General features: G+C 42.4%; 1 protein-coding gene, 1 long non-coding RNA gene and 2 other non-coding genes across 4 annotated transcripts; 2 read left to right on the forward strand and 2 right to left on the reverse strand.

Moving 5' to 3' along the window:
* Positions 1 to 3402: 3402 nt before the first annotated feature.
* Positions 3403 to 3476, forward strand: TRNAT-AGU (transfer RNA threonine (anticodon AGU)). The gene has a single exon. It is a non-coding gene; the product is annotated as a tRNA-Thr (tRNA).
* A 4563-nt stretch (positions 3477 to 8039) lies between these two features.
* Positions 8040 to 8122, reverse strand: TRNAL-CAG (transfer RNA leucine (anticodon CAG)). The gene has a single exon. It is a non-coding gene; the product is annotated as a tRNA-Leu (tRNA).
* Positions 8123 to 8221: 99 nt separating this feature from the next.
* On the forward strand, positions 8222 to 21048 carry LOC147347515 (uncharacterized). Its single transcript, XR_015152295.1, has 2 exons — positions 8222 to 8401; positions 20833 to 21048. It is a non-coding gene; the product is annotated as an uncharacterized LOC147347515 (long non-coding RNA).
* Positions 10522 to 17514, reverse strand: BTN1A1 (butyrophilin subfamily 1 member A1). The gene is made up of 8 exons (XM_086369873.1): positions 17442 to 17514; positions 16710 to 16846; positions 15983 to 16330; positions 14343 to 14624; positions 13350 to 13499; positions 12819 to 12839; positions 12686 to 12712; positions 10522 to 12281 (listed from the first exon to the last, which is right to left on the reverse strand). The coding sequence occupies exons 2-8, from the start codon at positions 16786 to 16788 to the stop codon at positions 11608 to 11610; spliced, it is 1581 nt and encodes a 526-aa protein (XP_086225999.1). The 5' UTR covers positions 16789 to 16846; positions 17442 to 17514; the 3' UTR covers positions 10522 to 11607.
* Positions 21049 to 22359: the final 1311 nt, after the last annotated feature.

Raw genomic sequence — 22359 nt, forward strand, 5'->3', positions numbered from 1 at the left:
CCTCTCTGTCCCCAAATCACCTCTCCATTCATTCATTCATTCAACCAATATTACCATTTAAGGCACTGGAAAGACGACTGAAGAAAACAAGTTGTGATCTTTCACCTCAAGAAGATTGCATGAACGTAGCTAAGACTGTATTAAAACACCCAATAAATGAAATAACCGTGATAAGCACTTGGAGGTAAAAAGAGAAACAGAAAAAATAATTTAAAAGTCCATCAGGCAAAGGGATGAAGATAAATATGGGTATCTAGGAAAAGAGCCATCTGGAACTGTGGAAAATTCCAGGGCAAAATCCTGGAGGTGGGAGCGTTCTTGGGACGTTTCAGCAATGTCGAGGGGGCCAATGCCGGGCAAGAGAGGGTAGGAGACCTCGGGGAGATAACCTCGGGCCTTGTACGCCCTTGTTTGGACCTTGGCTGTTACACCCTAGGAAACTAGAAGCCTTTGTAATGCCAAAATCTTGGCTCTCTGTGCACCCATGCTGAACAGAAATACGGAGGCAGTCATGCAGGAGAAGGAAAGAGTGGCTTCACTTCTTTGCCAGGCAAAGGGGGAACACAGTAGGCTAGGGCCTCAAGAACTGTGCCTCGCCCCTCCTTCCGTGGTGACTAGGGAGAAGTTATACAGTCAGGCAGAGGTGTATGATAAGGATCAAGGCAGTAACAGTCTAGCATTCTTCTTCTGCCAAGTTTCAAAAGGGTGGGGTTGCTGACAAGATTCGGGTGTGTGCCAGTCTCAGGTGATCCGGCTTCCTAATTCTGATGAGCCTCTCTGGTCCCTTTAATCTTGCTTCAGGTGGTCTCCCGGCTGCCCCTCCTTTGATTAACACTGTTCGAATCTGCTCTTTGGAACTCAGAGAGGGTCATGGAGGCTGGGGTCTTACCTACAAGAAATGGGGGACAAAAAGGCCTCCCTCCATGCCTAGGATCCCTCTGCTCCACATAATATCTGCAAAGACCTCCCTTCGTTTTGAAGGTTTTGTAAGGTGTTTTTTTTTTTTTTTTTCTCTCTCTTCTTTTTTTGACTTCCTCAGATTTCTCTGGTGTTCTGACATGAGCTGAGGCCTGCTTTCATTTTGTTTTTAGAGATCTTCTGCTGGGTCTTTTCTGAGGGTTCCAGTTTCCAGTCTTTTCTTCAGGGCTTGTCCCAGCTAGAAAAAGAGAAACAGAGAGTCCAGAATAAACATAACCAGTAGGAAAATATACATGCATTTCTAGAAATTGGCTTATATGATTGTGGTGACTGACAAGTCTGAAATCTGTATTGCTGGATGGCAGTCTAGAAAAATCTCGGCCAGGAGCTGATGCTAAAGTCTTGAGACAGTTTCTTTTTCCTTAGGAAAACCTCCATTTTGCTCTTAAGTCTTTCAACTTGTTAGATAAGGGCCATGCACATTACTGAGGATAATCTCTTTTACTTATAGTCAACTAATTGTAGATGTTAACCACATTTATTAAATACCTTCACAGCAACATGTACAGTACAGTTCATTTGCTCAGTCATGTCCAACTCTTTGCAATCCCATGGACTGCAGCATGCCAGGCTTCCTTTCCCAACTCTCACATCCATACATGATGTATATTAGTGTTTAATTAAATAACTGCAACATGTACATTAGTGTTTAATTGAAGAACTGGGCTCTGTAGACTAGCCAAGTTGACATGTAAAATCAATCATCCCTGTGGTGGAGTCTCCTCCTCCCTGGGTCACAGTGCACTATTCTTCCAGTTCTCTCCCAGGTATTTGGGAAATAGTAGCACTGCCAGCTATTTCCACTCTCAGCAGTCTATGACACAGAGATCTACATCTTCTCCAATTTCAGTTGTGTGGAACAGAGCCAATGTCAGGGGCCTGTCCATGGTCTTTGCAGATCACATCCAGATTTCTGAAAATGATTGCTCTTAGTCTCACATTTTCTCCCAAGACTTGTCTCTGGTTTGTTAAAAACTCCTTTGACTTCTCAGAATTTCTGTGCAAATTTTGAATACGTGCCAGTCAAAGGAAAAACCCAAACCAAATATTACTGGTTCTGCTGTCTTTCTAAATGTCCACTCCAGCTTGGACAAAGTCATGTTAGGTGTGACTGTGCTGTTTATGATTATCTTGGAAAATTCCATGGACTGAGGAGCCTGGTAGACTGTTACTGCCTGGTAGACTTCCATGGGGTTGCAAAGAGTCGGACACGGCTGAGCAACTTCACTTTCTTTCTGGGTCCAAGCACATTGATAAAACGATGGTTAATCTTATATTATTAAAGAAATCAGTGCTTACTTATTTCATGGAATCAATCAGACTGTGCGTCAAGTTCATAGACTCAATTGTTTTATTAAAAAGAAATCTAGCAGAGTCAGGGCTTTTTAACCTCTCCCTCACATCATGTTTGCAGGCAGAGATTAATGCCAATGGCTGGTTTAGAGTGAGACAGAGATATCCTTCAGTACTGTTACAGTTTAAAAATACCGGCATGTTAATTTCAACATTTTCAGAATGGTCACAGATTTCAAGCACGCAGCCCATTATAATTACAGGTTCATTTGGGAAGTTACTTTCAGAGCTTTGAAAACAATTTGTAAAACTCTTGCTAGTTCCATTAAAGTCCTTTGTCTAAGGACATATCTATTTCATAGAATAGAATGAATTTCGAACAGTTACAAGTACACAAGCACGTATGAAAATATAGTACTTCTTGTGGATGCTCTCAATTTAACAGTTTTATCAAGTAGATCCTTTGGATAAGTTATCGAACAAGAAAGCTTCTCTTCCTCTAGCTGCAGAGGAGAGGAGATTGCTCCTTTATCTCTTTCCAAGACTAGGTTTTAATAATGAAATCTTGAATTTTTTAAAGATATGACTCAGTCAAGCAAGAAGCAGGCAGGTGGGAGCCAATTTTACGGAAAGAAATGAGGTAAGGAAGAGCTCGAATTTTAATTAAAATCCATGAAATAAAGAACACAGGGCGTTCTTTCTGCAGGGACTAGTTCCTGGTTCAGAAAGGGTTCTGGTGCAAATGTGTTACACGACTCGGAGGGGTGTTCTCGTGTAAATGTGGCTAATTTCCTTTCCTCCAGGGGTCCCAGGTCATACTTCTCCCAAGGAAGCCTGAGCTGCTGAACTCTTGCCCTTTCTGTCAGTTTCCGGAGACTTCTCTGGCGCAGCCCAGAGCTTCAGGCTCGCTCCCGAGTTTCCCTTACCTCACTCCTGCACGGAGCGTCTCAGTTTTCCTATGGCTGCGCGGTCTTTTAGGTCTTTGGGGGAGAAGCAGGGGTTCATCTTTAGGATTTGGGAGATTGTCTGGAGAGCTCGCCCGAGCGTCAATACAAGGAAATACATGCAGGGGGCGGGGGAAAGCTAAGATTATTCCTTTTCTATGTTGATTTGGAAGCTGGCAAACGTGTTGGCTCCGTGGCTTAGCTGGTTAAAGCGCCTGTCTAGTAAACAGGAGATCCTGGGTTCGAATCCCAGCGGGGCCTTTTGTGGTTTTCTGCCCGCAAAGGATACGGAGAGTTCAAAAACCCAATCAACTTAAAGTGTAAATTTTCCCTATGGGGTTTCACGAAAGTGCTTTATGTGTCCCTGAGAGTGGGGACGGTTTTATTGTTTACGAAGAAGAAGAGACCAAGATAAATTTGTTTTTCTTTCAGAAGAATTTCTACCTTTCTTTAGTTTTCATGTAATATTTTTTTCAGCAAGTACCAAAGAAGCCAGGGAAAGCCTAAGGCAAAGGAACCAGATTTAAACTACAAACGGCATAATAATCTCTAGTCATTCTATTCTTTTCCCTGGTGGAATCTCAAATAATTGGGATTTCATAACCTACTTTCACAATCTACAGGCAATATTTTAATCAAGATCAGCCTCTGGGATGATTGATAAATGTATTATTAAGAAGGCTTGTTGTTGTTCAGTCGGTAAGTCGTGTCTGACTCGACTGAGTCCCTGGGCTGTCGCCCGCCAGGCTTTTCTGTCTTTCACTATCTCAAATTTGCTCAAATTCATGTCCATTGGGTTAGTGATGCTATGTAACCATCTCATCCTCTGCCGCCCCCTCCTTTTGCCTTCAGTCTTTCCCAGCATCAGGGTCTTTTCCAGTAAGTTGGCTCTTGGCATCAGGTGGCCAAAGTATTGAAGCTTCAGCTTCAGCAGCAGTACTTCCAATGAATATTCATGGTTGATTTCCTTTAGGACTGACTGGTTTGATCTCTTCTCCAGCACCATTTGAAAGAATCAATTCTTTTGCGCTCAGCCTTCTTCATGGTCCAACTATCAAGTCTGTACTTGACTACTGAAAAAATTATAGTTTTGACCATATGAACCATTGTCAGTGAAGTGATGTCTCTGCTTTTTAATACATTGTCTAGGTTTGTCATAGCCTTCCTTCCAAGGAGGAAGTGTCTTTTAATTTCATGACTGCAGTCACCATCTGCAGTGATTTTGGAGCCCAAGAAAATAAAATCTCTCACTGCTTCCTCTTTCCCCCCTTCTATTTGCCATGAAGTGATGAGACCAGATGCCATAATCTTATTTTTCTTTAACCTTAGAGAATGCTACAGCATCTCAATTCATACCAACCACTAAAATCCAACCATATAACATGAGTTGTAAATGGCTATTTTAAAAGGTGGACTTGTGCTCAGAGTTTTTTTGGAAAGGAAAATCAAAGAGGAACATACTCGTCACAGTGATTTCAGAAAGAAGTTATCAGGAGAAGCATCCTTTTGATTGTATACCCACAGGGTGGACATCCCACTAGAACAGACTGACCTGAAGCTGTTAGCATCCAGGCTGACATGAAGAAGCAGTCCAGGAGGGTCTAGGGTACCTTCTTCCAAATTCTATAAGAGAGAGGAAGGAAATATGAGAAGTGGAAAAGAAGTCTAGAGTTTTGCTCATAATTTGGTCCCTTTATATAGAAACTCAAGATCAGGGAAACAAAGTTCATTGTAACTGTTACCCACTTGCTCATCTCCCAAGACCAACCCCTCTTCCACCTGGCCCAGAAAGTCTCACCAACCTGACTTTTACCTTCAAAGCACATGATTTTGTGTAGATGGTCAACAGTTGAAATATGATCTTCTGTTCTATCTGCAGAAACAAAATGTCCCAACACTTTGAAGAACAGTTCAGAAAACAATTCTACTTCTATGGAGACTTTCTCCACTCACTCTGCAGCTTAATTCCCCACTTTTCCTTATAGACATCACAGAGCAATGGAAGTGTCAATGAAAATTCAATAAATAATCAACTTAAGAAGAAAAAAAAGGGAACTTTATTTGAGCTAAACTGAGGATTGTAACCAGGAGACAGATCCTCAGAAAACTCTGACAACTGTTCTACTTGTTAGAAGTTGAAGGAACAGTCATTTGCATTTTCGAGACAAAGGATAGTACATCAGCGTGATAGTACATCAACATGACATGCTGATATTTTATGTGAAGTTCACCAAGGTTACACCTAGTCCATAGAAGCACATACAAAGCAAGCATACAGTTACCATACTCCCTACAAAATTGGTAAAGAATGCTATTCTTTTAAGAAAAGGAAAGAGGGAAAAAATGATCTTTATGGTGGAGCAGTCACTTCTATCTTTGAGGTGCTCTGGTTAATGTGCCCACTGCACATTAAGGAGGGAGGAGGTCCAAACAAACACACAAAAAGAATTTTATGTTTAATTTTTCTGTCCTACTTTAATATACAAATTTTATTTCATCAAGAGACAGACCGTCTTTTTCCTATGCTTCTATATTCTGCACAACAAAGCCTTTTTCCCAGGCCGAGATTACAGACCTCAAATGGTAAGGCCAGCTGGGTCACGGTAGAGATGTCAACACTAGATCACTCCTTAATTCTGTTACCAAATCTACCTTAACCTTCACCCTTCTGCTCCATCAGGCTGCAGGAATACCTTTACGAGGATGCTTCCAGCCAAGTGGCCCTCAATAGATTGCCTGATCTGTACCATTGGGATAGTGTTACTGGCTATGGAAGCTATGGAATATTTCAGGTGAAGAATTTAGCCATCTCTCCTAAAGTCTAAAAATCTTCCTAACTCTCCATGTATCCATCGTGAAAGTGATTTACATATACAAGTGAAAATGGTTTACAGTTAAATACTTGTTTATCTACCCAGTGCTTATCATGTGGCAGGCACCATGCTAGTCTCACTTTGGTCATGAGTTTTGTCCTAAAGAAGCTGATGGAAGGGTGAATCAAACAGTTCAATGGCAATTACAGTATAGTGAGCTATAACCCCATTGGAGTGGAGGGTACAGTAGACCACACTTTGATACTCAGCTCAGACTGAGTGGAGATAGATGATGGGGGAAGACTTCCTGGAAGGAGTGATAGCCAGACTGAGCATGGAGGAGATGTAGGCGAGATCCAGACAAGAAAGTGGGCTGGAGATGAAAGGTTGTTGTTGAGCCGTGAAAGACGTTGGGATTCTTGGCCTCCAGAGGAGAGGAATTCAATCCAGAGCCAGTGACGAGGCTTAATTGCTCAGAGCTTTTGTGTAATAAAGTTTTATTAAAGTATAAAAGAGATAGAGAAAGCTTCTGACATAGACATCAGAAGGGGGCAGAAAGAGTGCCCTGCTAGTCTATAGCGACATGTTTTAGGTCTGTTAGAAAACTATTGATCAGATAAGAGAGACACCTCAGAGCTGACCGAGTTTCACCAGGCCCCTCTTCCACAATATGCATTTTTGAGATAGGATGGCACAAGGTGTGTCATCCCGCAGCCATAAAACAATTGATATGAATACTGGTTTGTTGAGCTATTATCAGCCCAAGGTTTGGGAAAAGAAAAAAAAGTTAGTCTTAGGTGGAACCATTTTAAAGAAGGGTAAATTCCAAAGCAAATACATAGTTTCATTAACATAGCTTAAGAAAAAAATTTCCATAAGAAAAACACATTGGTTAACTCAAGGTTTGAGAAAAGTTAAGTTCAGGTGGAACCAGTGTTGTCATGGCAGCACAGAATTTTAAGAGAAAAAAAAATTTGACACTTGCAGCCTATTTCCTCCTTTTGGAGACCCCTGGCCTTCCTGCCTGTTACCTTCTCAAACAGAGAAGTAGAAGAGGTGCTCCAGGCAAAGGGAACAGTGTGTGGTGAGGCCGAGGATGCTCAGTTTGGGTAAGTGGAAGCAGTAAGAGAACAGAGTGTGCAGATCTTGAAATTCTTCTTTGTCTGGAGATGACCATAGGCAGGTAGGCATGTATTTATGGCATCATGAAAACCACAGGTGGACTTGACTTGACAGCTGATATAGCTCAAATGTTTCATACTTTCTTTTTAAAAGATCATAAGTTACCAAAGCAGTATGGGTGGAACTTGAATTTAAAAGTTATAGATTGAGTAGGGCCTCTAGCTGGGCTGCTGAGGATCTCTATGGGGTCAGATCCTTCCCACTCAAGGATCAAACCCTGGTCTCCCCCGCAGTGATTGAAATTGTTCTAGATATGGTCTAGGTGTATGCACAACATCTGCTAAAAAAACTGGCCAAAAGGCACAAAGTAAAAATAGAATGAGATATATGACACAGCGGCATTTATGTAAATTAAAAATGTATATAGCGAAACCAAAAATGTGTTCTACAAAAACACACAGCAAGAAAGAAAAGGATGATCTTTCCAATGATTTCTTAAGGGGGAGTGGGAGATGAGAAATAAAATTGAAGAAAGGCAATTAAAAGGGAATCTATAAATAAATAAAACTAAAGAATGGCCCTGTAGACATCAGTGAAAGGAGTAACTTTTATTCAACTCCTTGAATGTAAAGGAGAGAGAGGGACAGACAGCTAGAGACAGGGAAAGAAGATTAAAATAACTAGATCTTAACTTGTGGGTACTCTTCTGGGTACAGAGTGCTTTCATTTTAGAACTTGGCTGATGTCTTATCTTTAATATTTAAAAATTTTTTAATTTTGAATAATTTATTTAGGAAAAGAGGACAAACAGATTAAACCACAGGGGAAACGTGGGGGAAAGCTGATGATACACACAACCGTTATTAGACTGATTCAGAAAAGTAGGCAATGTCAGGAGTGGGATTCGAACCCACGCCTCCAGGGGAGACTGCGACCTGAACGCAGCGCCTTAGACCGCTCGGCCATCCTGACCTGCTAGCAAATAGCTGCCCTCAAATTTTATTTCAATGTCTACATGAACGGTAGTCCCTTTTTTTTTTTTTTTCCTTTTTTCTCTTTTTCTGAGGATGCGGAAAATTTTCAATTAAAAAAGGCAACCACCAGTTTACGTACGGCCCTGACGCCGACCCCGAGTGGAAACGCGGAGTCAAGTGTCGGGTTGCGGGGGCCGCCGGGCAGTGTCTTCTGAATGAACGCAGATTCGATTCCAGGCTGCAGCCGGCCGGACGGCGCTCGGCTGCGTAGCCAAGAGTAAGGGAAATTTCTTTCCGCTCTCGACAGAATTCTTGTTTGTATAATGGCACCCATATTGCTGAAATTGCCTTACTTAAACTGACACCTACTCCTGGGAAGTCTTAACGCTATTCAGTTTGGTTCTTGCTGGGGCCCAGCCCTCGGGTGCTCATTAACTCCTCCCTCCTCTCCTTTCTGTCCGCTAGACCCTCGAGACCCATGTAAGGGGGTCCCAAGTGTCTTGCTTCTTGATCTGAATTTTCTAGCTGTACCCTGAGGATTTGTGGACTTTTCTGAATGGATGTTATGCTGCTCTCAAAAAGGAGGCATCAAACTAAAACCAGTTCTGCCTTTCTCTTTCTACAAGTATGTCACTCTATCGTCCCTTAATTCGTAAGGTTTTCGTACATCTGTGTTTATGTCCAGCAAAGCTGTACCTCAAAGACTTTCCAACTAGTTTGAAACACTCCTCAAAAAGTATTTAGTTTAAGTCCTTTGAACTAAACAATACAGATTCTTTTTATTTTTTAAAGGAGAAGTGAAAGTGAAAGTGAAGTCGCTCAGTCGTGTCCGACTCTTTGCTACCCCTTGGACTGTAGCCCACCAGGCTCCTCTGTCCATGGGATTTTCCAGGCAAGAATACTGGAGTGGGTTGCCATTTCCTTCTCCAGGGGATCTTCCCAACCCAGGGGTTGAACCCAGGTCTCCCGCACTGCAGGCAGAGATGCTTTAATTGGTTATATTTGAGTGAGATTTGGGATCATTTTTACTTTTTAAAATTAACTTTCATATGTATTCAAGGAAAAAGACGATTTCTATTTTAAATTTTAAAGTGAGTGGCAAGAGTAAAGGCGCGTATAGTTGAGAGTCGATTCGGAGTTTTCCAGAGGGCGATTTGAGGAGACCTGAGTGTTGTTTGGAGGCAGAAGGAGCAGATGAATAAGGATATGCAGAGAGATGGCACGGAAGAGCTGTTGTTGATTAGTGATGATAGGAGTTGCACAGTTATTTTTCTCTTAATGTGAATGTCTGGGTCTCTTTTAAAGAGAGGCAGACCCTTTCAAACATGTGATGACCAGAGTTGGCTTTTGGTGTGTGAAATGAAGTCCTGTTACTATTATTTCAGGAGCATTTGCATTTTTAAGGCTGGTCTTTAGCTGTGGGGTGAAAGGTTTTAGTTTCTGGTTTAAAAAGGAAGTCAGGCCTTGGAAATACTACAGTTAATTATTTGCACTGGTGGGAGAGGCCTTTCTGGACCTTCTGAAACCACAGTATCACTGATTCTGCTTCAGGTCATTAAGACAGGCTTTGACGAAGCATCAGCAAGGCCACCTTTCTTCTCTTTTGGAAGATTTAAAAATAAAGCCAGAGCTACCAAGACTGTTAATTTCCTCCTTCAGGCACTGGTATCTGGTGCCAGATGGAAAGGGAGCTGCGATGGAAAGGGAGCTGCAAGGCTTATCAATACTGTGTTTGGTAACCATTTTCCTTGACGATCATGAGGAAATAGGAAGGTGAGGGCAGTCGCAGAGCTAATTGAAACCTCTGACTATTTCTCTTTCTACTCTCAGAGAGGGGTTCCTGTGGCAGCCCCATTTATTTAGGGTAAGATTTTATATATACATTTCAGGATACACATAGTACATTAAACTGGCAAAACAACTACTTAAGATTCTCAAGTATTTTTTAAAGAAGTTTGGACTTTCAAAAAAATCTTTTACTTTCTAAAAGTACAATTTGAACATAAATGCATACTTTGAAAGCAGAGATAAATGGTGGTCTTCTTTCAGGAGTCCAATGTAGGGTAGGGTGAATACAGCTTGAGGAAGGGGCAAGGAAAGGAGGATCACCCAAGTTTGTTTGTTTATCCAGTTATGAGGCATCACCAAATATTTCCTCCAGAGGCTACAGGTGGGTAGCCACTGGCACTGTGGCCTTTTTGTAAGTAGCTGGCCCTTCCTGGGACAGGAGGCCCTGTGCTGCCTGCCCTGGTGAGCCTACTGCCATCAGGTCTGGGGATGGGTCTTGGATAAACAGAACCACAGTGCTTTGACCCACTGAGTTCCCATGCAGGTTTATTGTCTCTGTTTTTGTGTCAGTTCCATTTGTTGAATAAAGAAAGGGAGGTGCAGAAGCTGTTTTCAACAGACAGACTTATTTATTAGGTTAAGACCATGGGCAACATTGACCCTGGAAAACCCAATGGAAATGGAAGGTGGGAGCCTGGATAAGACAAACACATACAGGAAAATGCAAATACAAACAAGTGCAATCAATCTAGCTGTGCTGAGCACAATGATGCAGCTTTCAGGGGACCCTGAGGAGAAGCAGCATGTAGGAAAGCTGGGGGTGGAGTGATTCATGGCTCAGTATGGGAGAGGATGGTGGTTAAAGCTAATTAAAGGTGTGGTTGAGCAGTTTTAAACCATATGTGGGTGAGACGTGGCCATTGGCCATGAGACAATGGCCAATGAAGTGGTGATATCACTGAAAGATGATGCCTGAAAATGCCTCTAAAGTGGAGAGATTCTAGATAAAAGAAAGAAGACAACCAGCAACTTGTGGAATCAACAAAGTGAGGTTGGAAAGAGCCCTTTGCATTTTGTTTAAAATTCTTTCCTCTTTCATTCTATCTGACCTCCTCACCTTCTTTACTCCCGTTGCCAATTGCTCAGATCCACCCTGTATGAATGACTTAGAAAATCTGAGATATGGGCCCTAAAGCTCTAGGGACAAGTCAGATGTTTATCACTGCCTGAGTTCACCTCATTTTCCTCTATTAGGATGTTCCCTCCAAGTTCCTTTATGGGATTTCAGCCACCGGTTTTCCCTTCCCAGAACCCTTTGGGTTTTCTGCTTACTTAAAACCTGTTCCTCTATATACCCCTATCCTGGACACCAAGATGTTTCTGTCATAACCCCATGCCGACCTAACTCCATCTTGATCCCCAAACTGCAATTCCCTCCCTAGAGGATTTGGCCTCTGGGATGGGAGACCACAAGAAGCAGTCTGAGTCACCTCCCTGCCCCTTGACTATTGTTACCGAAACAGATTAGGAAGGGCCTATTCCTAACACTCTATCAGCAGCAACACAACCTTCTCAAGATTAATTAATCCCTACCCAACAGGAAGAAACAGGGGCTGAGTAAAGCTGGCAGATGAAGCCCTGGGAGTGGTGGAAGGGGGGTTAGAGTAGAGGGGAAGAGCTGAGCTGGAGTATTTCTTAAGGCACCCCTTGGCTGGGCTGGAGAGGGATTAGTTTAGAATGGAGGGTTTCTATATCCCTGGAGGCAGAGTCCTCCCCCATGGGGGACAGTGGGATCTCCTTTGAAATGTCCTTGGCATCAGCAACTACCATGACTCCCTCAAGCCCATCAGTGATTGGGCAGATAGTCAGGGGCTTTTTACCACAGGACCACAAGCAGAAGAAGGGCCGGAGGGGGCCAGAGAAAGAGGCCTTGGAGAAAGTATAGATATGGGATCCATCAGTCATGTTGTAGAAGAAGATGTCTCCTGATTCATAGTCAAGGAAGACCCCAACCCGGCGCGGGGGTCCAGCCAGTGGGAGAGGGGTCCGCAGTGGGGTGAGAGCCCAGTACCCATTTCCATAGAGCTCCACAGCCCAGAACCCATTCTCGGGAGTCATGGGGTCAAATCCTTTCTTCATCACATTCTCCCTACACACCCCAATTGCCCAGTCCGTCCTGTCTCCCACCTCCACCTCCCAGTAATGTCTCCCCGAGGTGAAGGCCTCACGACCCATCACACAGGGCCAGGAGTCAAATCTCTCTGGTTTCTCAGGAAGTTTCTGACGTGAATCTTCCAGTCGGACAGATTTTGAATCTTCGTACAGAAAGAGGTGGGGGTGGGCAGTATCTGGATCCAGAGTCACATCCACTAGAGACAGAGAGAAAGTGAGTCTGATTATCAGTGAATGTCACAGGTTGAAAGAACCATCCTTTCTTCTCTGAAGAAGTGGAGACCTGCTCTAGCAGTTGACAGATCTCCTCAGGAAGGGAACTGCTTGGCCTGCTCAGCTGTCTCTTTTCCCCTCTTCCATCCACAGCCATAGGGTGATGTATCAACTGACTGTCCCCAGTACCCCATGGGACCCTGTCAGAGGGGGCTTGCCTTCTAGCCATCTTCCAAGGGCCCTTTATGTGCCTCAAGGATAATGTTGGGGCCATTTGTCATCATCTTTCCCCTCTATATATTAGTGGTTTTTATTTCCAAGTATTGGAGGACTTTCAATACCTGCAGGGTGGCACCTCAGAGCCCTTAAGATATTCAGAGTCACTGACCTGCATGCAATGTAGCCCTTTTCCATTCTGTAGTGAGAGAGGGTGGGGAGAGGGAAAGGGTGTTATTGACATGTTTTATAATAAGAGAGAGACAACTTTGTGGATGAAAAAAGACAAAGGACATAGAACTTACTGAGCTCTTCCAGGAGTTTCTCTGGAAAACAAACAGAAATACCTTAATGACCTTCTAGCCTGGGTGTGAGGGAGGGAACAAAACAGGTGTGAGAAACATATAAAAGAAATTATTTAATTCATGACTACCTGATTATTGAGGCATTATCAACAAATGAAGAACAAGAATTTTGTTTTGTTTTCTAAGAAATATGCAGGAAGTTCCTACTTACTTAGTATCAGAACTTTAATCATTACTGAGAAACCAAGTTAAAAGTAAGGCTAGAGTCTGAAGATTAATAATGAATAAACATCAGGTCTATTATCTCAATTAGAATTTCTTTGACTCATCTTATACCCAAACCTCTGTTATTCTTCATATTGGGTGCTACTGAATTCAGGAGCTTTATAATCCCCTCTGATTTTTAGAATTCTGGAATTAAGTAGATAATTGATTGGCAGTTTGACTCCCATTGGCAGTCATCCTAAAGGACTTGGGTTCACCCTCATGTGGAAGCACTCCTGACAAGTAGACTGGGATTCTATGACTTACCTTTAGAGCTGAATTCATTCCTCCTCTGTCTGGATCTTTCCTTGTATAGTCTCCAGGTAAAAAATATGGACCCAATTGTGAGAAGTCCTAGGACCACCAAGATGACAGCCACAGCCACCATCCAGGGAGTCAGCCTTGGGAAGAAGGAGGCTAGAACAAAATCCCCAAGAAGGACATTTGTTGAGAAACTCAGAGCAAATCTAGCTCCTCTCTTGATTCCAAAGGGGGCTGGATAGATGATGACCTGGACCTCTCACATTCCTCCCATGGCAAAAGAGTCCCTCCAATACCACTCTGAGGTTTTCAGATAAATTTTGGTCTTAGGTAAGAGAGAGCAGAGAAAGAGAGGAATGAAGATGAAGAAGAGTCATTTGAGGACAGGACCTGTGGAATAAAGAATATAATGGACCGATTCATGTTATCATGGAAATTTCTCCTTAGCCATCAATGCAGGATGGGAGCCAAGGGGATGAGGGAAGTAAATAAGGAAGGGGAAATATCACTTTCTGTGTGCAACAGAAGGGTATTCAATGACCCAAGAATAAGGAAAACTTCCTTGCTGAACCAGAGGTAGAGTATGAAGACTCTGGAAACTTGGAGCTCTAGCATGGGATAAGGAGGAGGGGGAGGTAAGGGTGGAAAGAGGAGAACTGATTTAGCTAGATCCAGAAGGCTCTGAATCAGGAAGACCACACCCTTCAAAGACAAAGCTTTTCCAAGATATATCTCCTAAGAAAATCTGGAAGACTTCCCTATCTAAGATATATCTTCTAAGATGGAAAATCTGGAAAGTTTGTGAGATCTAGGTATAAAACTTATGCCTTCAGAATCTCTAGTGAAGTTGGTGGGGCTCAGCGGGCAGGAGTTTAGGTGGGGAAAGTTTAAGATGAGAAAAATAGACAAATCTGCCAGGAGGTTGTAGCTGGGCAGATGTCCCATGTGATGTTGCCCTGAAACTATGTCAAAAAGGAACCCAGCACCTGTTTTACTGACCTGGTATGGAAACCTCTATTTCTTTCTCCTGGCCAAGAAGGAGGTTCCGGATGCAGCAGGACACATTCTTCATAGAGGTGTCCCTGATGATCACTGAAGCTCTCACAGTAAACAAACCTTCTTCATCAGGATTCCTGGACTCTGACATGGATGGAAACTCTTCTCCCCTGTGAGTTCGCCACTGTACTTGGGGCTCTGGGTACCATCCCACTGAGGTACACTCGAGCTGGATCTCTCCACTCTCTTGAACTTTCATACTGATGTGAGGATCAGAGCCCAGAGCTATGGAGAAAGAAGGTGCCTTACTCCTTTAGTGGACACTCTTCTGGGAGCCTTATAACCGTAGGGCTATATAGTTTGAGAAAGAGAAGCCCAGAGGAATTGGGAATAAGAGGGACCCATCTCCATGTTTTACTACACAAGGGAACTGAGGTATCCATAAAAGAAGACATCTTATCAGAGATGAAACAACTATTGGCTTAAAGTCATATTCCAAATTGTGTATATATGTGAGAATATGTTTTCTTTTCACGAAAAGGGCCACCATTTTCAGCACATTCTCAAAGGTGTCTATCATTCATAAAAGGTAACATTGACAGCTTTATGCTGTCAAATCTCTAGGGCTTTATAACCAGTTTTTAAGACACTTCCTTAAAAAGGAAAGATGAGTTATATATGATACTACCATGTGGGACACCCTGTTATGAAACAGGGACCCACATTTCACCCATGTATTTTTCAAACTTCATCTTTACTTGAATATATGCATAAGAAGCAATATATATTGCACAGCAATATTTTACAAGTATATAATGCTTTTAGAATTGACAAAGCAGTTTCTCATATTCCAGGCATGTGGGATCTTAGTTCCCTGATCAATACCCCCTGCATTGGAAGCACCGAACCACCAGGGAATTCCTATACTGATTTTTTTTTTTTTTTAATCTCATTCTTGCAAAATCTTGTTCGGCAGGTGCTCCCCCAGTTTTACAGTAGGAAATGTAGCTCAGAAAGAAATTTTCTTGGTGCCAGGTGGGAAAGGCAGACCTCAAAGTATACTTTGTTCCTTGGTGTGTACCATTTCCTTATAGTTTCACTCTGAATTCTGGCTTGAAGCAAAAACAGAAACAAAACCAAAACTTTTCTAGGTAGGTCAAGACCCTTAACAAGCCACCATGCTCTACAATCTCACAAAATCAGTCTTGGGTACTAATTCACCAAGTAAGCACTGGGATTGCTCACTATAGCCTTACTATAAATGGTGAAAAACAGACACAACTTAAATGCTCAATTCTGGGCTTTGACCAAGCAAATTATGATGCACTAATAGAAGAGAATGTTATATAGTCATTACATCTTACACTTATTTAATTATTAACATGGGGAAATGATTATTCTATAATTGAGAGAAAAAAGCAGGACATCATGGAAACAAAGTTCCAAGGAGAAAGATCATTCGCTGCTCCCTGTCTACTCAGCTCAAACCCTCTTCCTACTTATCTACTACTCTAGGCCTGCCAATCCCTTCCAGCCTGAAAGGGATTTGGGGAACACGTTTGATGGTTTCCAAAGTAACAGAGCCACAGGAAAATATTATCTCGCATGGAGTCACCGGAGAAAGTCAAAACCCGTCCACTCACCAGCCACCTTCAGATGCACAATGGCCTCTTCGTAGTTTTCGTCCTGCCTGAAAAAGCATCGGTACTCCCCATCATCAGAGGCTTTGACCTCCTGTATCCTCACAGCGACGCTGCCCTCGGCGATGTGGTCCTCCACCAGCGACACTCTTCCCCGGTATTCAGCCATCTCCTCGCCCTCCTGCTCTTGCCCTTCGCGGCTCACGAACACCGCAGGCGAGACCTTCTCCCGGAACCAGCGCAGCTCCATGCCCTTGGCGCTCACGTTGGGGGACAGACGACAGGGCAGCTCTGCATCTTCACCCACCACCGCCAGGATGGGCTCCGGGGGTCCGATCACGTCAAAGGGAGCTGCCAAAACACCAAGAGGGGCGGACGGAATGTGGAGGTGGGAGTTGAGGACTGATACAGATGAGGATCCCACTGAAGGGCACTCTCCCACTACAGCTCCAGGGAATCCATCTGGGCCCTTGGGAAAGTCCCTAAGGACAACCAAACGGGATTGCTTACAATTACTGAGAAATTTCAAGCTTGTAGGCTAGAAATTATCCTATAATTGAGAGAAAAAGGCAGGACATCATTGAAACAAAGTTCCACCCAGAAAGATAATTCGCAGCTCCTTCTCTACTCAGCTCAAACCCTCTTCCAACTTATCCCCTAGTCTAGGCCTGCCAACCCCTTCCAGCCTAAAAGGGTTTTGGGGAACAAGTCTGATGGCTTCCTGACCTACCAGAATCCAGCTTGGGCAGCTGGAGGAGAATGAAAATGAGCAGACACCCCGCGAGGCAGGAGTTTGGAAAGACTGCCATCTCCAACCTTTCTGGGCAGCAAGATGCTGGTGGGCTCGAGTTTGTCGGGAACTTCAGCCTAGGAGAGATGAAAGAATAGGCAATAACTAGGAGTTGTTGAGACACCGTGCTCCTGTGCCCTCCCAGCAATTCTTTTCAGCTTGGAAAGCATCATTTGCACCTTAAGCTTCCTCCTTGCCTTCTGCCAAGGGTAGACTTTCAGTCCCGGCTGCCGTCAGCACACATCCACCTACCACCCTAAGGTTAGTCAATCTTGTCTGTACAAAACAGAAAATGGGCTCTAAGCCCCCAAGAGAGTCTTAGGAGAAGGCAATTGTGATGCATAGTACCCATTAACGGGTTTCTGTATTATAAATAGACAAGTCTTGGAACTACTGTGTCAAAAAAATCTCTTCTTTCAAATACAATAATTTGACATCTGCTTTTAGCAATGATAATAAAGATACAGTGATGGAGGCAGAGATAGAGACTAGGGAAATAAGCAGGAGCAGGAAAGAAGAAAGGCTGGAGGAGACAGAACAAGAAAGGGGAGCTGAAGAGAGCCAAAGGGCTGGAAGAATAGAGGGCCTGGGACTAGGAAGGAAGGAGCCCAGGAAAGAGAAAATGACTGGCTGCTGGCTCTCTCAGGGGTGAGAACAGTCCCAGATACTGACCTCTGATGTTGGAGGAAAAGGCACCAACAAGCTTCTGCTACCAAATGAGAAAGCTGGTTGTGGCCCTATTGGCAAAAGTTAAAGGAGAAGGAAGGGGGAAGTACTCTCAGGAAAGTCTGCCTCCCCACACCCTTCCACCCCAACACACTCCCTCCTCATCCCTGATGTATTTACTTTGGGGGAAAAAAGTTCCAGAGAGGAGAAGAGTCTGTGGATTTGTGGTCTTCAGCTTAGAAATTACGCTATGCATTGATAACCTGTTTACAGAAGGGGACAGAGCGAAAAAGAAAGAGGATTTAAGAAAACACTAAAATAAGATGCAAAGTCTTGGGCCATCTCCAAGCCTCACTTTTTAAATCTCTAAAATGGAAATATTGTTAATAATACCTTCTTTGGAGTAGTGGTACAAGGGTTAAATGAGATTAAGCATGTTATGTGCTTAGCATATAATAGGGATTTAGAAGAGGGGAAGTTTTTATTCTATTATTATTTATATGAGCTGAAAACTAAAGATAGGCTGAGAATGCATGGGTATGATTCAGTTTTCAGGGCCCAGAGTTGCCTCTCTGCAAAGCTACCTCCCTAAAAGCAATTTATGAGGCCTACAACTCCCTGTTTTGGGTTAAACCCCTTACTGTTATAGAAAACATTTTAAAGATATGTATATTTTAAGGTAGAAATCACTCATAATGTCAGCAAGTAATGATAGCCTCCAGCAATAGGACTGATGATTTATATAATTTGATATACTTTTATATAATTTGGGCTTCCCTGGTGTCTCAGACCATAAAGAATTTGCTTGCAATGCAAGAGATCAGGGTTCATTCCCTGGGTTGGGAAGATCCCTTGGAAAAGGGAATGGCTACCCACTCCAGTATTCTTGCCTGGAGAATCACATGGACAGAGGAGCCTGGCAGGCTACAGTCCATTGGGTCACAGAGTCAGACATGACTGAGTGACTAATGCTTTTATGTAATTTGAAACATTGTTAATAGCTATATTATATCATATTGAAGGTTCCTATAATTCCTGAGATCATGGCACATCTTGGGTTTTTTGCCTATTATAAATAGTGCAGTTTATACACAAGTCTTTGTCCACATTTTTGTTAACTTACTGATACACTTTCTGCTGAATTCCCAGAAATACTCTCATTAGGCCAAAGGGTATGAACATATTGTCAAAGCTTCTTCCTGAAATGTCAATCCAATCACACCATCAGTGGAAATGTCCTTCTCACCAGCACTGAGGTCTATTCTTCCTCATCATCACTAATGGGCTGAAACAGACCAAATTATTACTTTATTATGCATTTATACCATAGGTTGGTCATTTTTCATATTTATATATTTTTAATATATTCCGGAAGTAAACTTTTCAAGTAATTGCCTTTTTTGACAGTCTGGTGCTTTTTTAAAAAAAAAAACAATATGTGTGAATTTTTTAAAAATTGAAAACATCAGCTCTGTATTATATTTGTGGCAAAAACCCTTCACTACTCCTTTGTTCTTTGCCTTTTAATTGAGACTGTGATCAAGACCAACAAAAGAGAACTGCTTAAAAAAGAGAAAAGAAAAAGATACTTGCTTCAGTGGATATGCCCGAGTGCCAGGAGAATGAATTTTCTCAAATATAAATCTGATCTTGTCACTTTTTGCTTAAAAATGTCTACATGACTGCTTAATGACCCCAGCATCCAGTTCAAGCCCCTTAATCTGGTCAAGAAAATGCTGTAAGATCTAGTGGCCTTCCTGCTTCCTTTCTCTTCGCCTTTTCTCCCTAGTCTCCCAGCACTTGCTAGCTCACGTGAGAAACACTTCTAAAGTCTTCAGGCTTACCTATAACGTTTAAGGTAAATTAAAACATTTTACTGCATTAAATGTGAAATTTCGAAAGAAATGTGACCTTGACTAGACTTTACCCCCTCCAACTGAAATCGGCTCTCCAGGAAGATGCGCCAGATTTATCCTGTGACATGGACAACTTCCTGGTCCCTCTTTGCTGTCAGGAACGTGACCTGAAGCCTACTCTGAGATGCATATGCATTTATTTTTGTCTTTTGTTTCCAAGTCTCTCTTCCCCTCCTAAACTGAGCTCTTTGAGTTTATACTCTCTGACCTCTTATCAGCACATAGACGGAAGTAGAATTTGCAGCTTAAATCACACCAACCAGTCCTTCGCTTTCCTAGTTTGAGATGTATCTGTCTCATTTTCAGCTTTCGTTTGTGCTTAACTTTCACAAGTATCACTGATAATGAGTTTCCTCTCCTTAATTCATTCTGATTAGACTTCTCTCCCTTGCTCTGCATTGTCAAAATATCTAATGATAATTTGGGAAGAGGCGAGGGGGAAGAACTTTTATTTTCACCTAAGAGAGCTAGATTGAAGGAAAGGAGCCAGGAAATAGACACCAAATGGTACATAGAACTCAAACTATTATGTGGCAGCCAAGGTTCTGGTTGGATAATATCTGAGTCATTTCAACAGAAACCGACAGCACTGGACAGGATCTCTGAATTTTCCAGGCTCCATCTGTGAACACAGATTCTAGATGCCCCCACCTGTCATGACTCCCATTGTTTGTGGGGTGCCTTTGTGATGTGGGGCTGCTATGAGCAATTTCCTGCTGTTCTGGAGACTAGACGCATAAACTCTTTCTTTTAGACATGAAACCATTTGGGCTGAAGAATGTGATGTGCTCTGTATAAGAGCAAATTGAATGCAAAAATATAAGGGCTTCTCCCCACCCCACTCCACTTTTCATCACACGCCATTCAAATTTCCCGATATTATAAACTAGTCAGAGCCAATGATGACTCTCACCCTTGTCTTACTTGACCTCCAACTGCATTTTACTGAGGTAACCACTAGCATTTAAAAAAAAAAAAAAAACAGTCAGTTTCTATTCTGTCAAGGTCATCCATACAAAGCTTTAAAAAAAAAAAAAGTATAAAGAGCTTATAAGAATAGCACCAGTCTCACCCTATGTGTTCTCATTTCCTAGAAATAGCCTCTTCAAATGCTTTATTGCTTTATCTGGTATTTATCTAAGTATTCTCAAGAGGAACAATTTATGTTGCTATTTCTTGATTAATTAATTTTTAGATATTACTTTTTGATGCTCTAGTATGGTTAGGGGTGATTTAGTTCTTGTGATGGTTGATTTCATGTGTCAGCTTGATTGGGCTAAGGACCACCAGGTAACTGGTAAAATGTTATTTTTGGCTGTGTTTGTGAGGATGTTGCCAGAAGAGATAGGTATATGCATTAGTAAGTGAGGAAATTGCCCTCACTAATGCAGGTGGGTATCATCCAGTCCTTTGAGGGCCTGAATAGAACAAAAAGATGCAGAAAGGGTGAATTTGCTCTTTGTCTGGTCTGAAACTTCCAGGTCCTGCCCTCAGATGTTGGCACTTCTGGTTCTCTGGCATTTGGACTCTGCCTGGACTTACATCACTGTCTCCCCTGCTTCTCAGGTCTGCATGTTTGGACCAGAACTACACCACCAGTTTTTCTGGATCTCCAGGTTACAAAGGGAAGATTGTGAGACTTCTTTGCTTTTATAATTACATGAGCCTATCCTTCTTAATAAATCTTCTTAAATATATATCCTATTGGTCCTGTTTCTCTGGAGAACCCTGACTAACACCATTCTTTTATATCACCAATAGAAGTATGCCATTTTTGTTCAATGTTTCCTATACCATGGTTATGTGACTATATTTTTATGAAACCAAGTTTTGTATGTAATTACTTTTATTTTCCCGTACAACTTTTTGTGTGTGTGTTTGAGGGAGATGAGGAAGGGGGGGAGTTAAATGATTGATCTTATTTCCTTTGTTTGGTTTTCTGTGTTCCCATCACAGATTCTCCCCACCCCTTTAACAGCCTCTAAGTACAGTTTGCATAGTCAAACATCTCAGATGATTTATTAATGCTATTACAACCCCTCCCCATTCCCATCCCTCCCAAAGCAGTGCTTCTCTAACTGAAGTGAGCATATGCTTCACTGGAGGGTGTTATTAAAAACAGATTCTGATTTAGATCTGGACTGGGACCAGACTTCTCCATGCTGGCTGCTGCTGGTCCACAGGCACTGTATCCTGTTCTTTACATGGATGCTACAGGTTGAGAGGCAGCTGCTGGCTCTGCACAAATTGTGGAGATGCCCTGCGTGACGGTTCTGGCTCAGGGTCTTGGGCTTATGTCTTTCGCGTGTGGCTAAACTGAGCTAAGAGAGGGCTGGGGGAACACAGGCACGTGATGCATAGCACCATATCCTGTGGCTTGTCATGAACTTTGTAGCCAGCCGCTTTTTCTCAGGGCACACACTATTGGCATGCTGGTAATAATTAGATGTGACCTAGTGATATGTTGACATTATAATGCTGACACAATTCCCCCATTTATTAAGCCTGTATTAAGTTCATGTGCATTGTACAGTGATCACTTTGTAATGTACAGAAATATTGAATCACTATGCTATGCAGCATGGATTAACATGCTTGTTAGGTTGTAGGTCAGTTATGCTTCAAAACAAACAAATGAACCAACTCATAGAAAAAGAGAGAGATTTGTGGTTACCGGAAGTGGAGGGGTAGGGCGAAGGGGGAATTGAATGAAGGTGATCAAAAGGTACAAACTTCCAGTTTTAAGATAAATAAGCACTAGGGATATAATGTACAACACGATAAATATAATTAATACTGCTATATGTTGCATATGAAAGTTGTAAATAAAGTCAGTCTTAGCAGTTTTCATCACAAGGAAAGAAACCTTTTCCCCTTTTTCTTTTATTTTGTATTTGTATGAGATGATGGCTGTTCACTAAATTTATCTTGGTGATCATTTCCTGATGTATTTAAGTCAATCATTATGCTGTACACCTAAAACATATACAGTGCTCTACGTGAATTAG

Source organism: Bos grunniens, chromosome 23 (genome assembly GCF_055505025.1).
Source record: "Bos grunniens cultivar Pamir isolate PY7600 chromosome 23, Bosgru_T2T1.0, whole genome shotgun sequence".
NCBI lineage: Eukaryota > Metazoa > Chordata > Mammalia > Artiodactyla > Bovidae > Bos > Bos grunniens.

Excerpts from the sequence above, each read along its gene's own strand:
- BTN1A1 (XM_086369873.1), bottom strand. The coding sequence starts at position 16,788 with ATGGCAGTCTTTCCAAACTCCTGCCTCGCGGGGTGTCTGCTCATTTTC. Across the intron at positions 16,331-16,709 it reads GCTGCCCAAGCTGGATTCTG|CTCCCTTTGACGTGATCGGA; the intron begins GTAGGTCAGGAA and ends GTGTTTTGGCAG. Across the intron at positions 12,282-12,685 it reads AAGGGCTACATTGCATGCAG|TGGATGTGACTCTGGATCCA; the intron begins GTCAGTGACTCT and ends CTCTGTCTCTAG.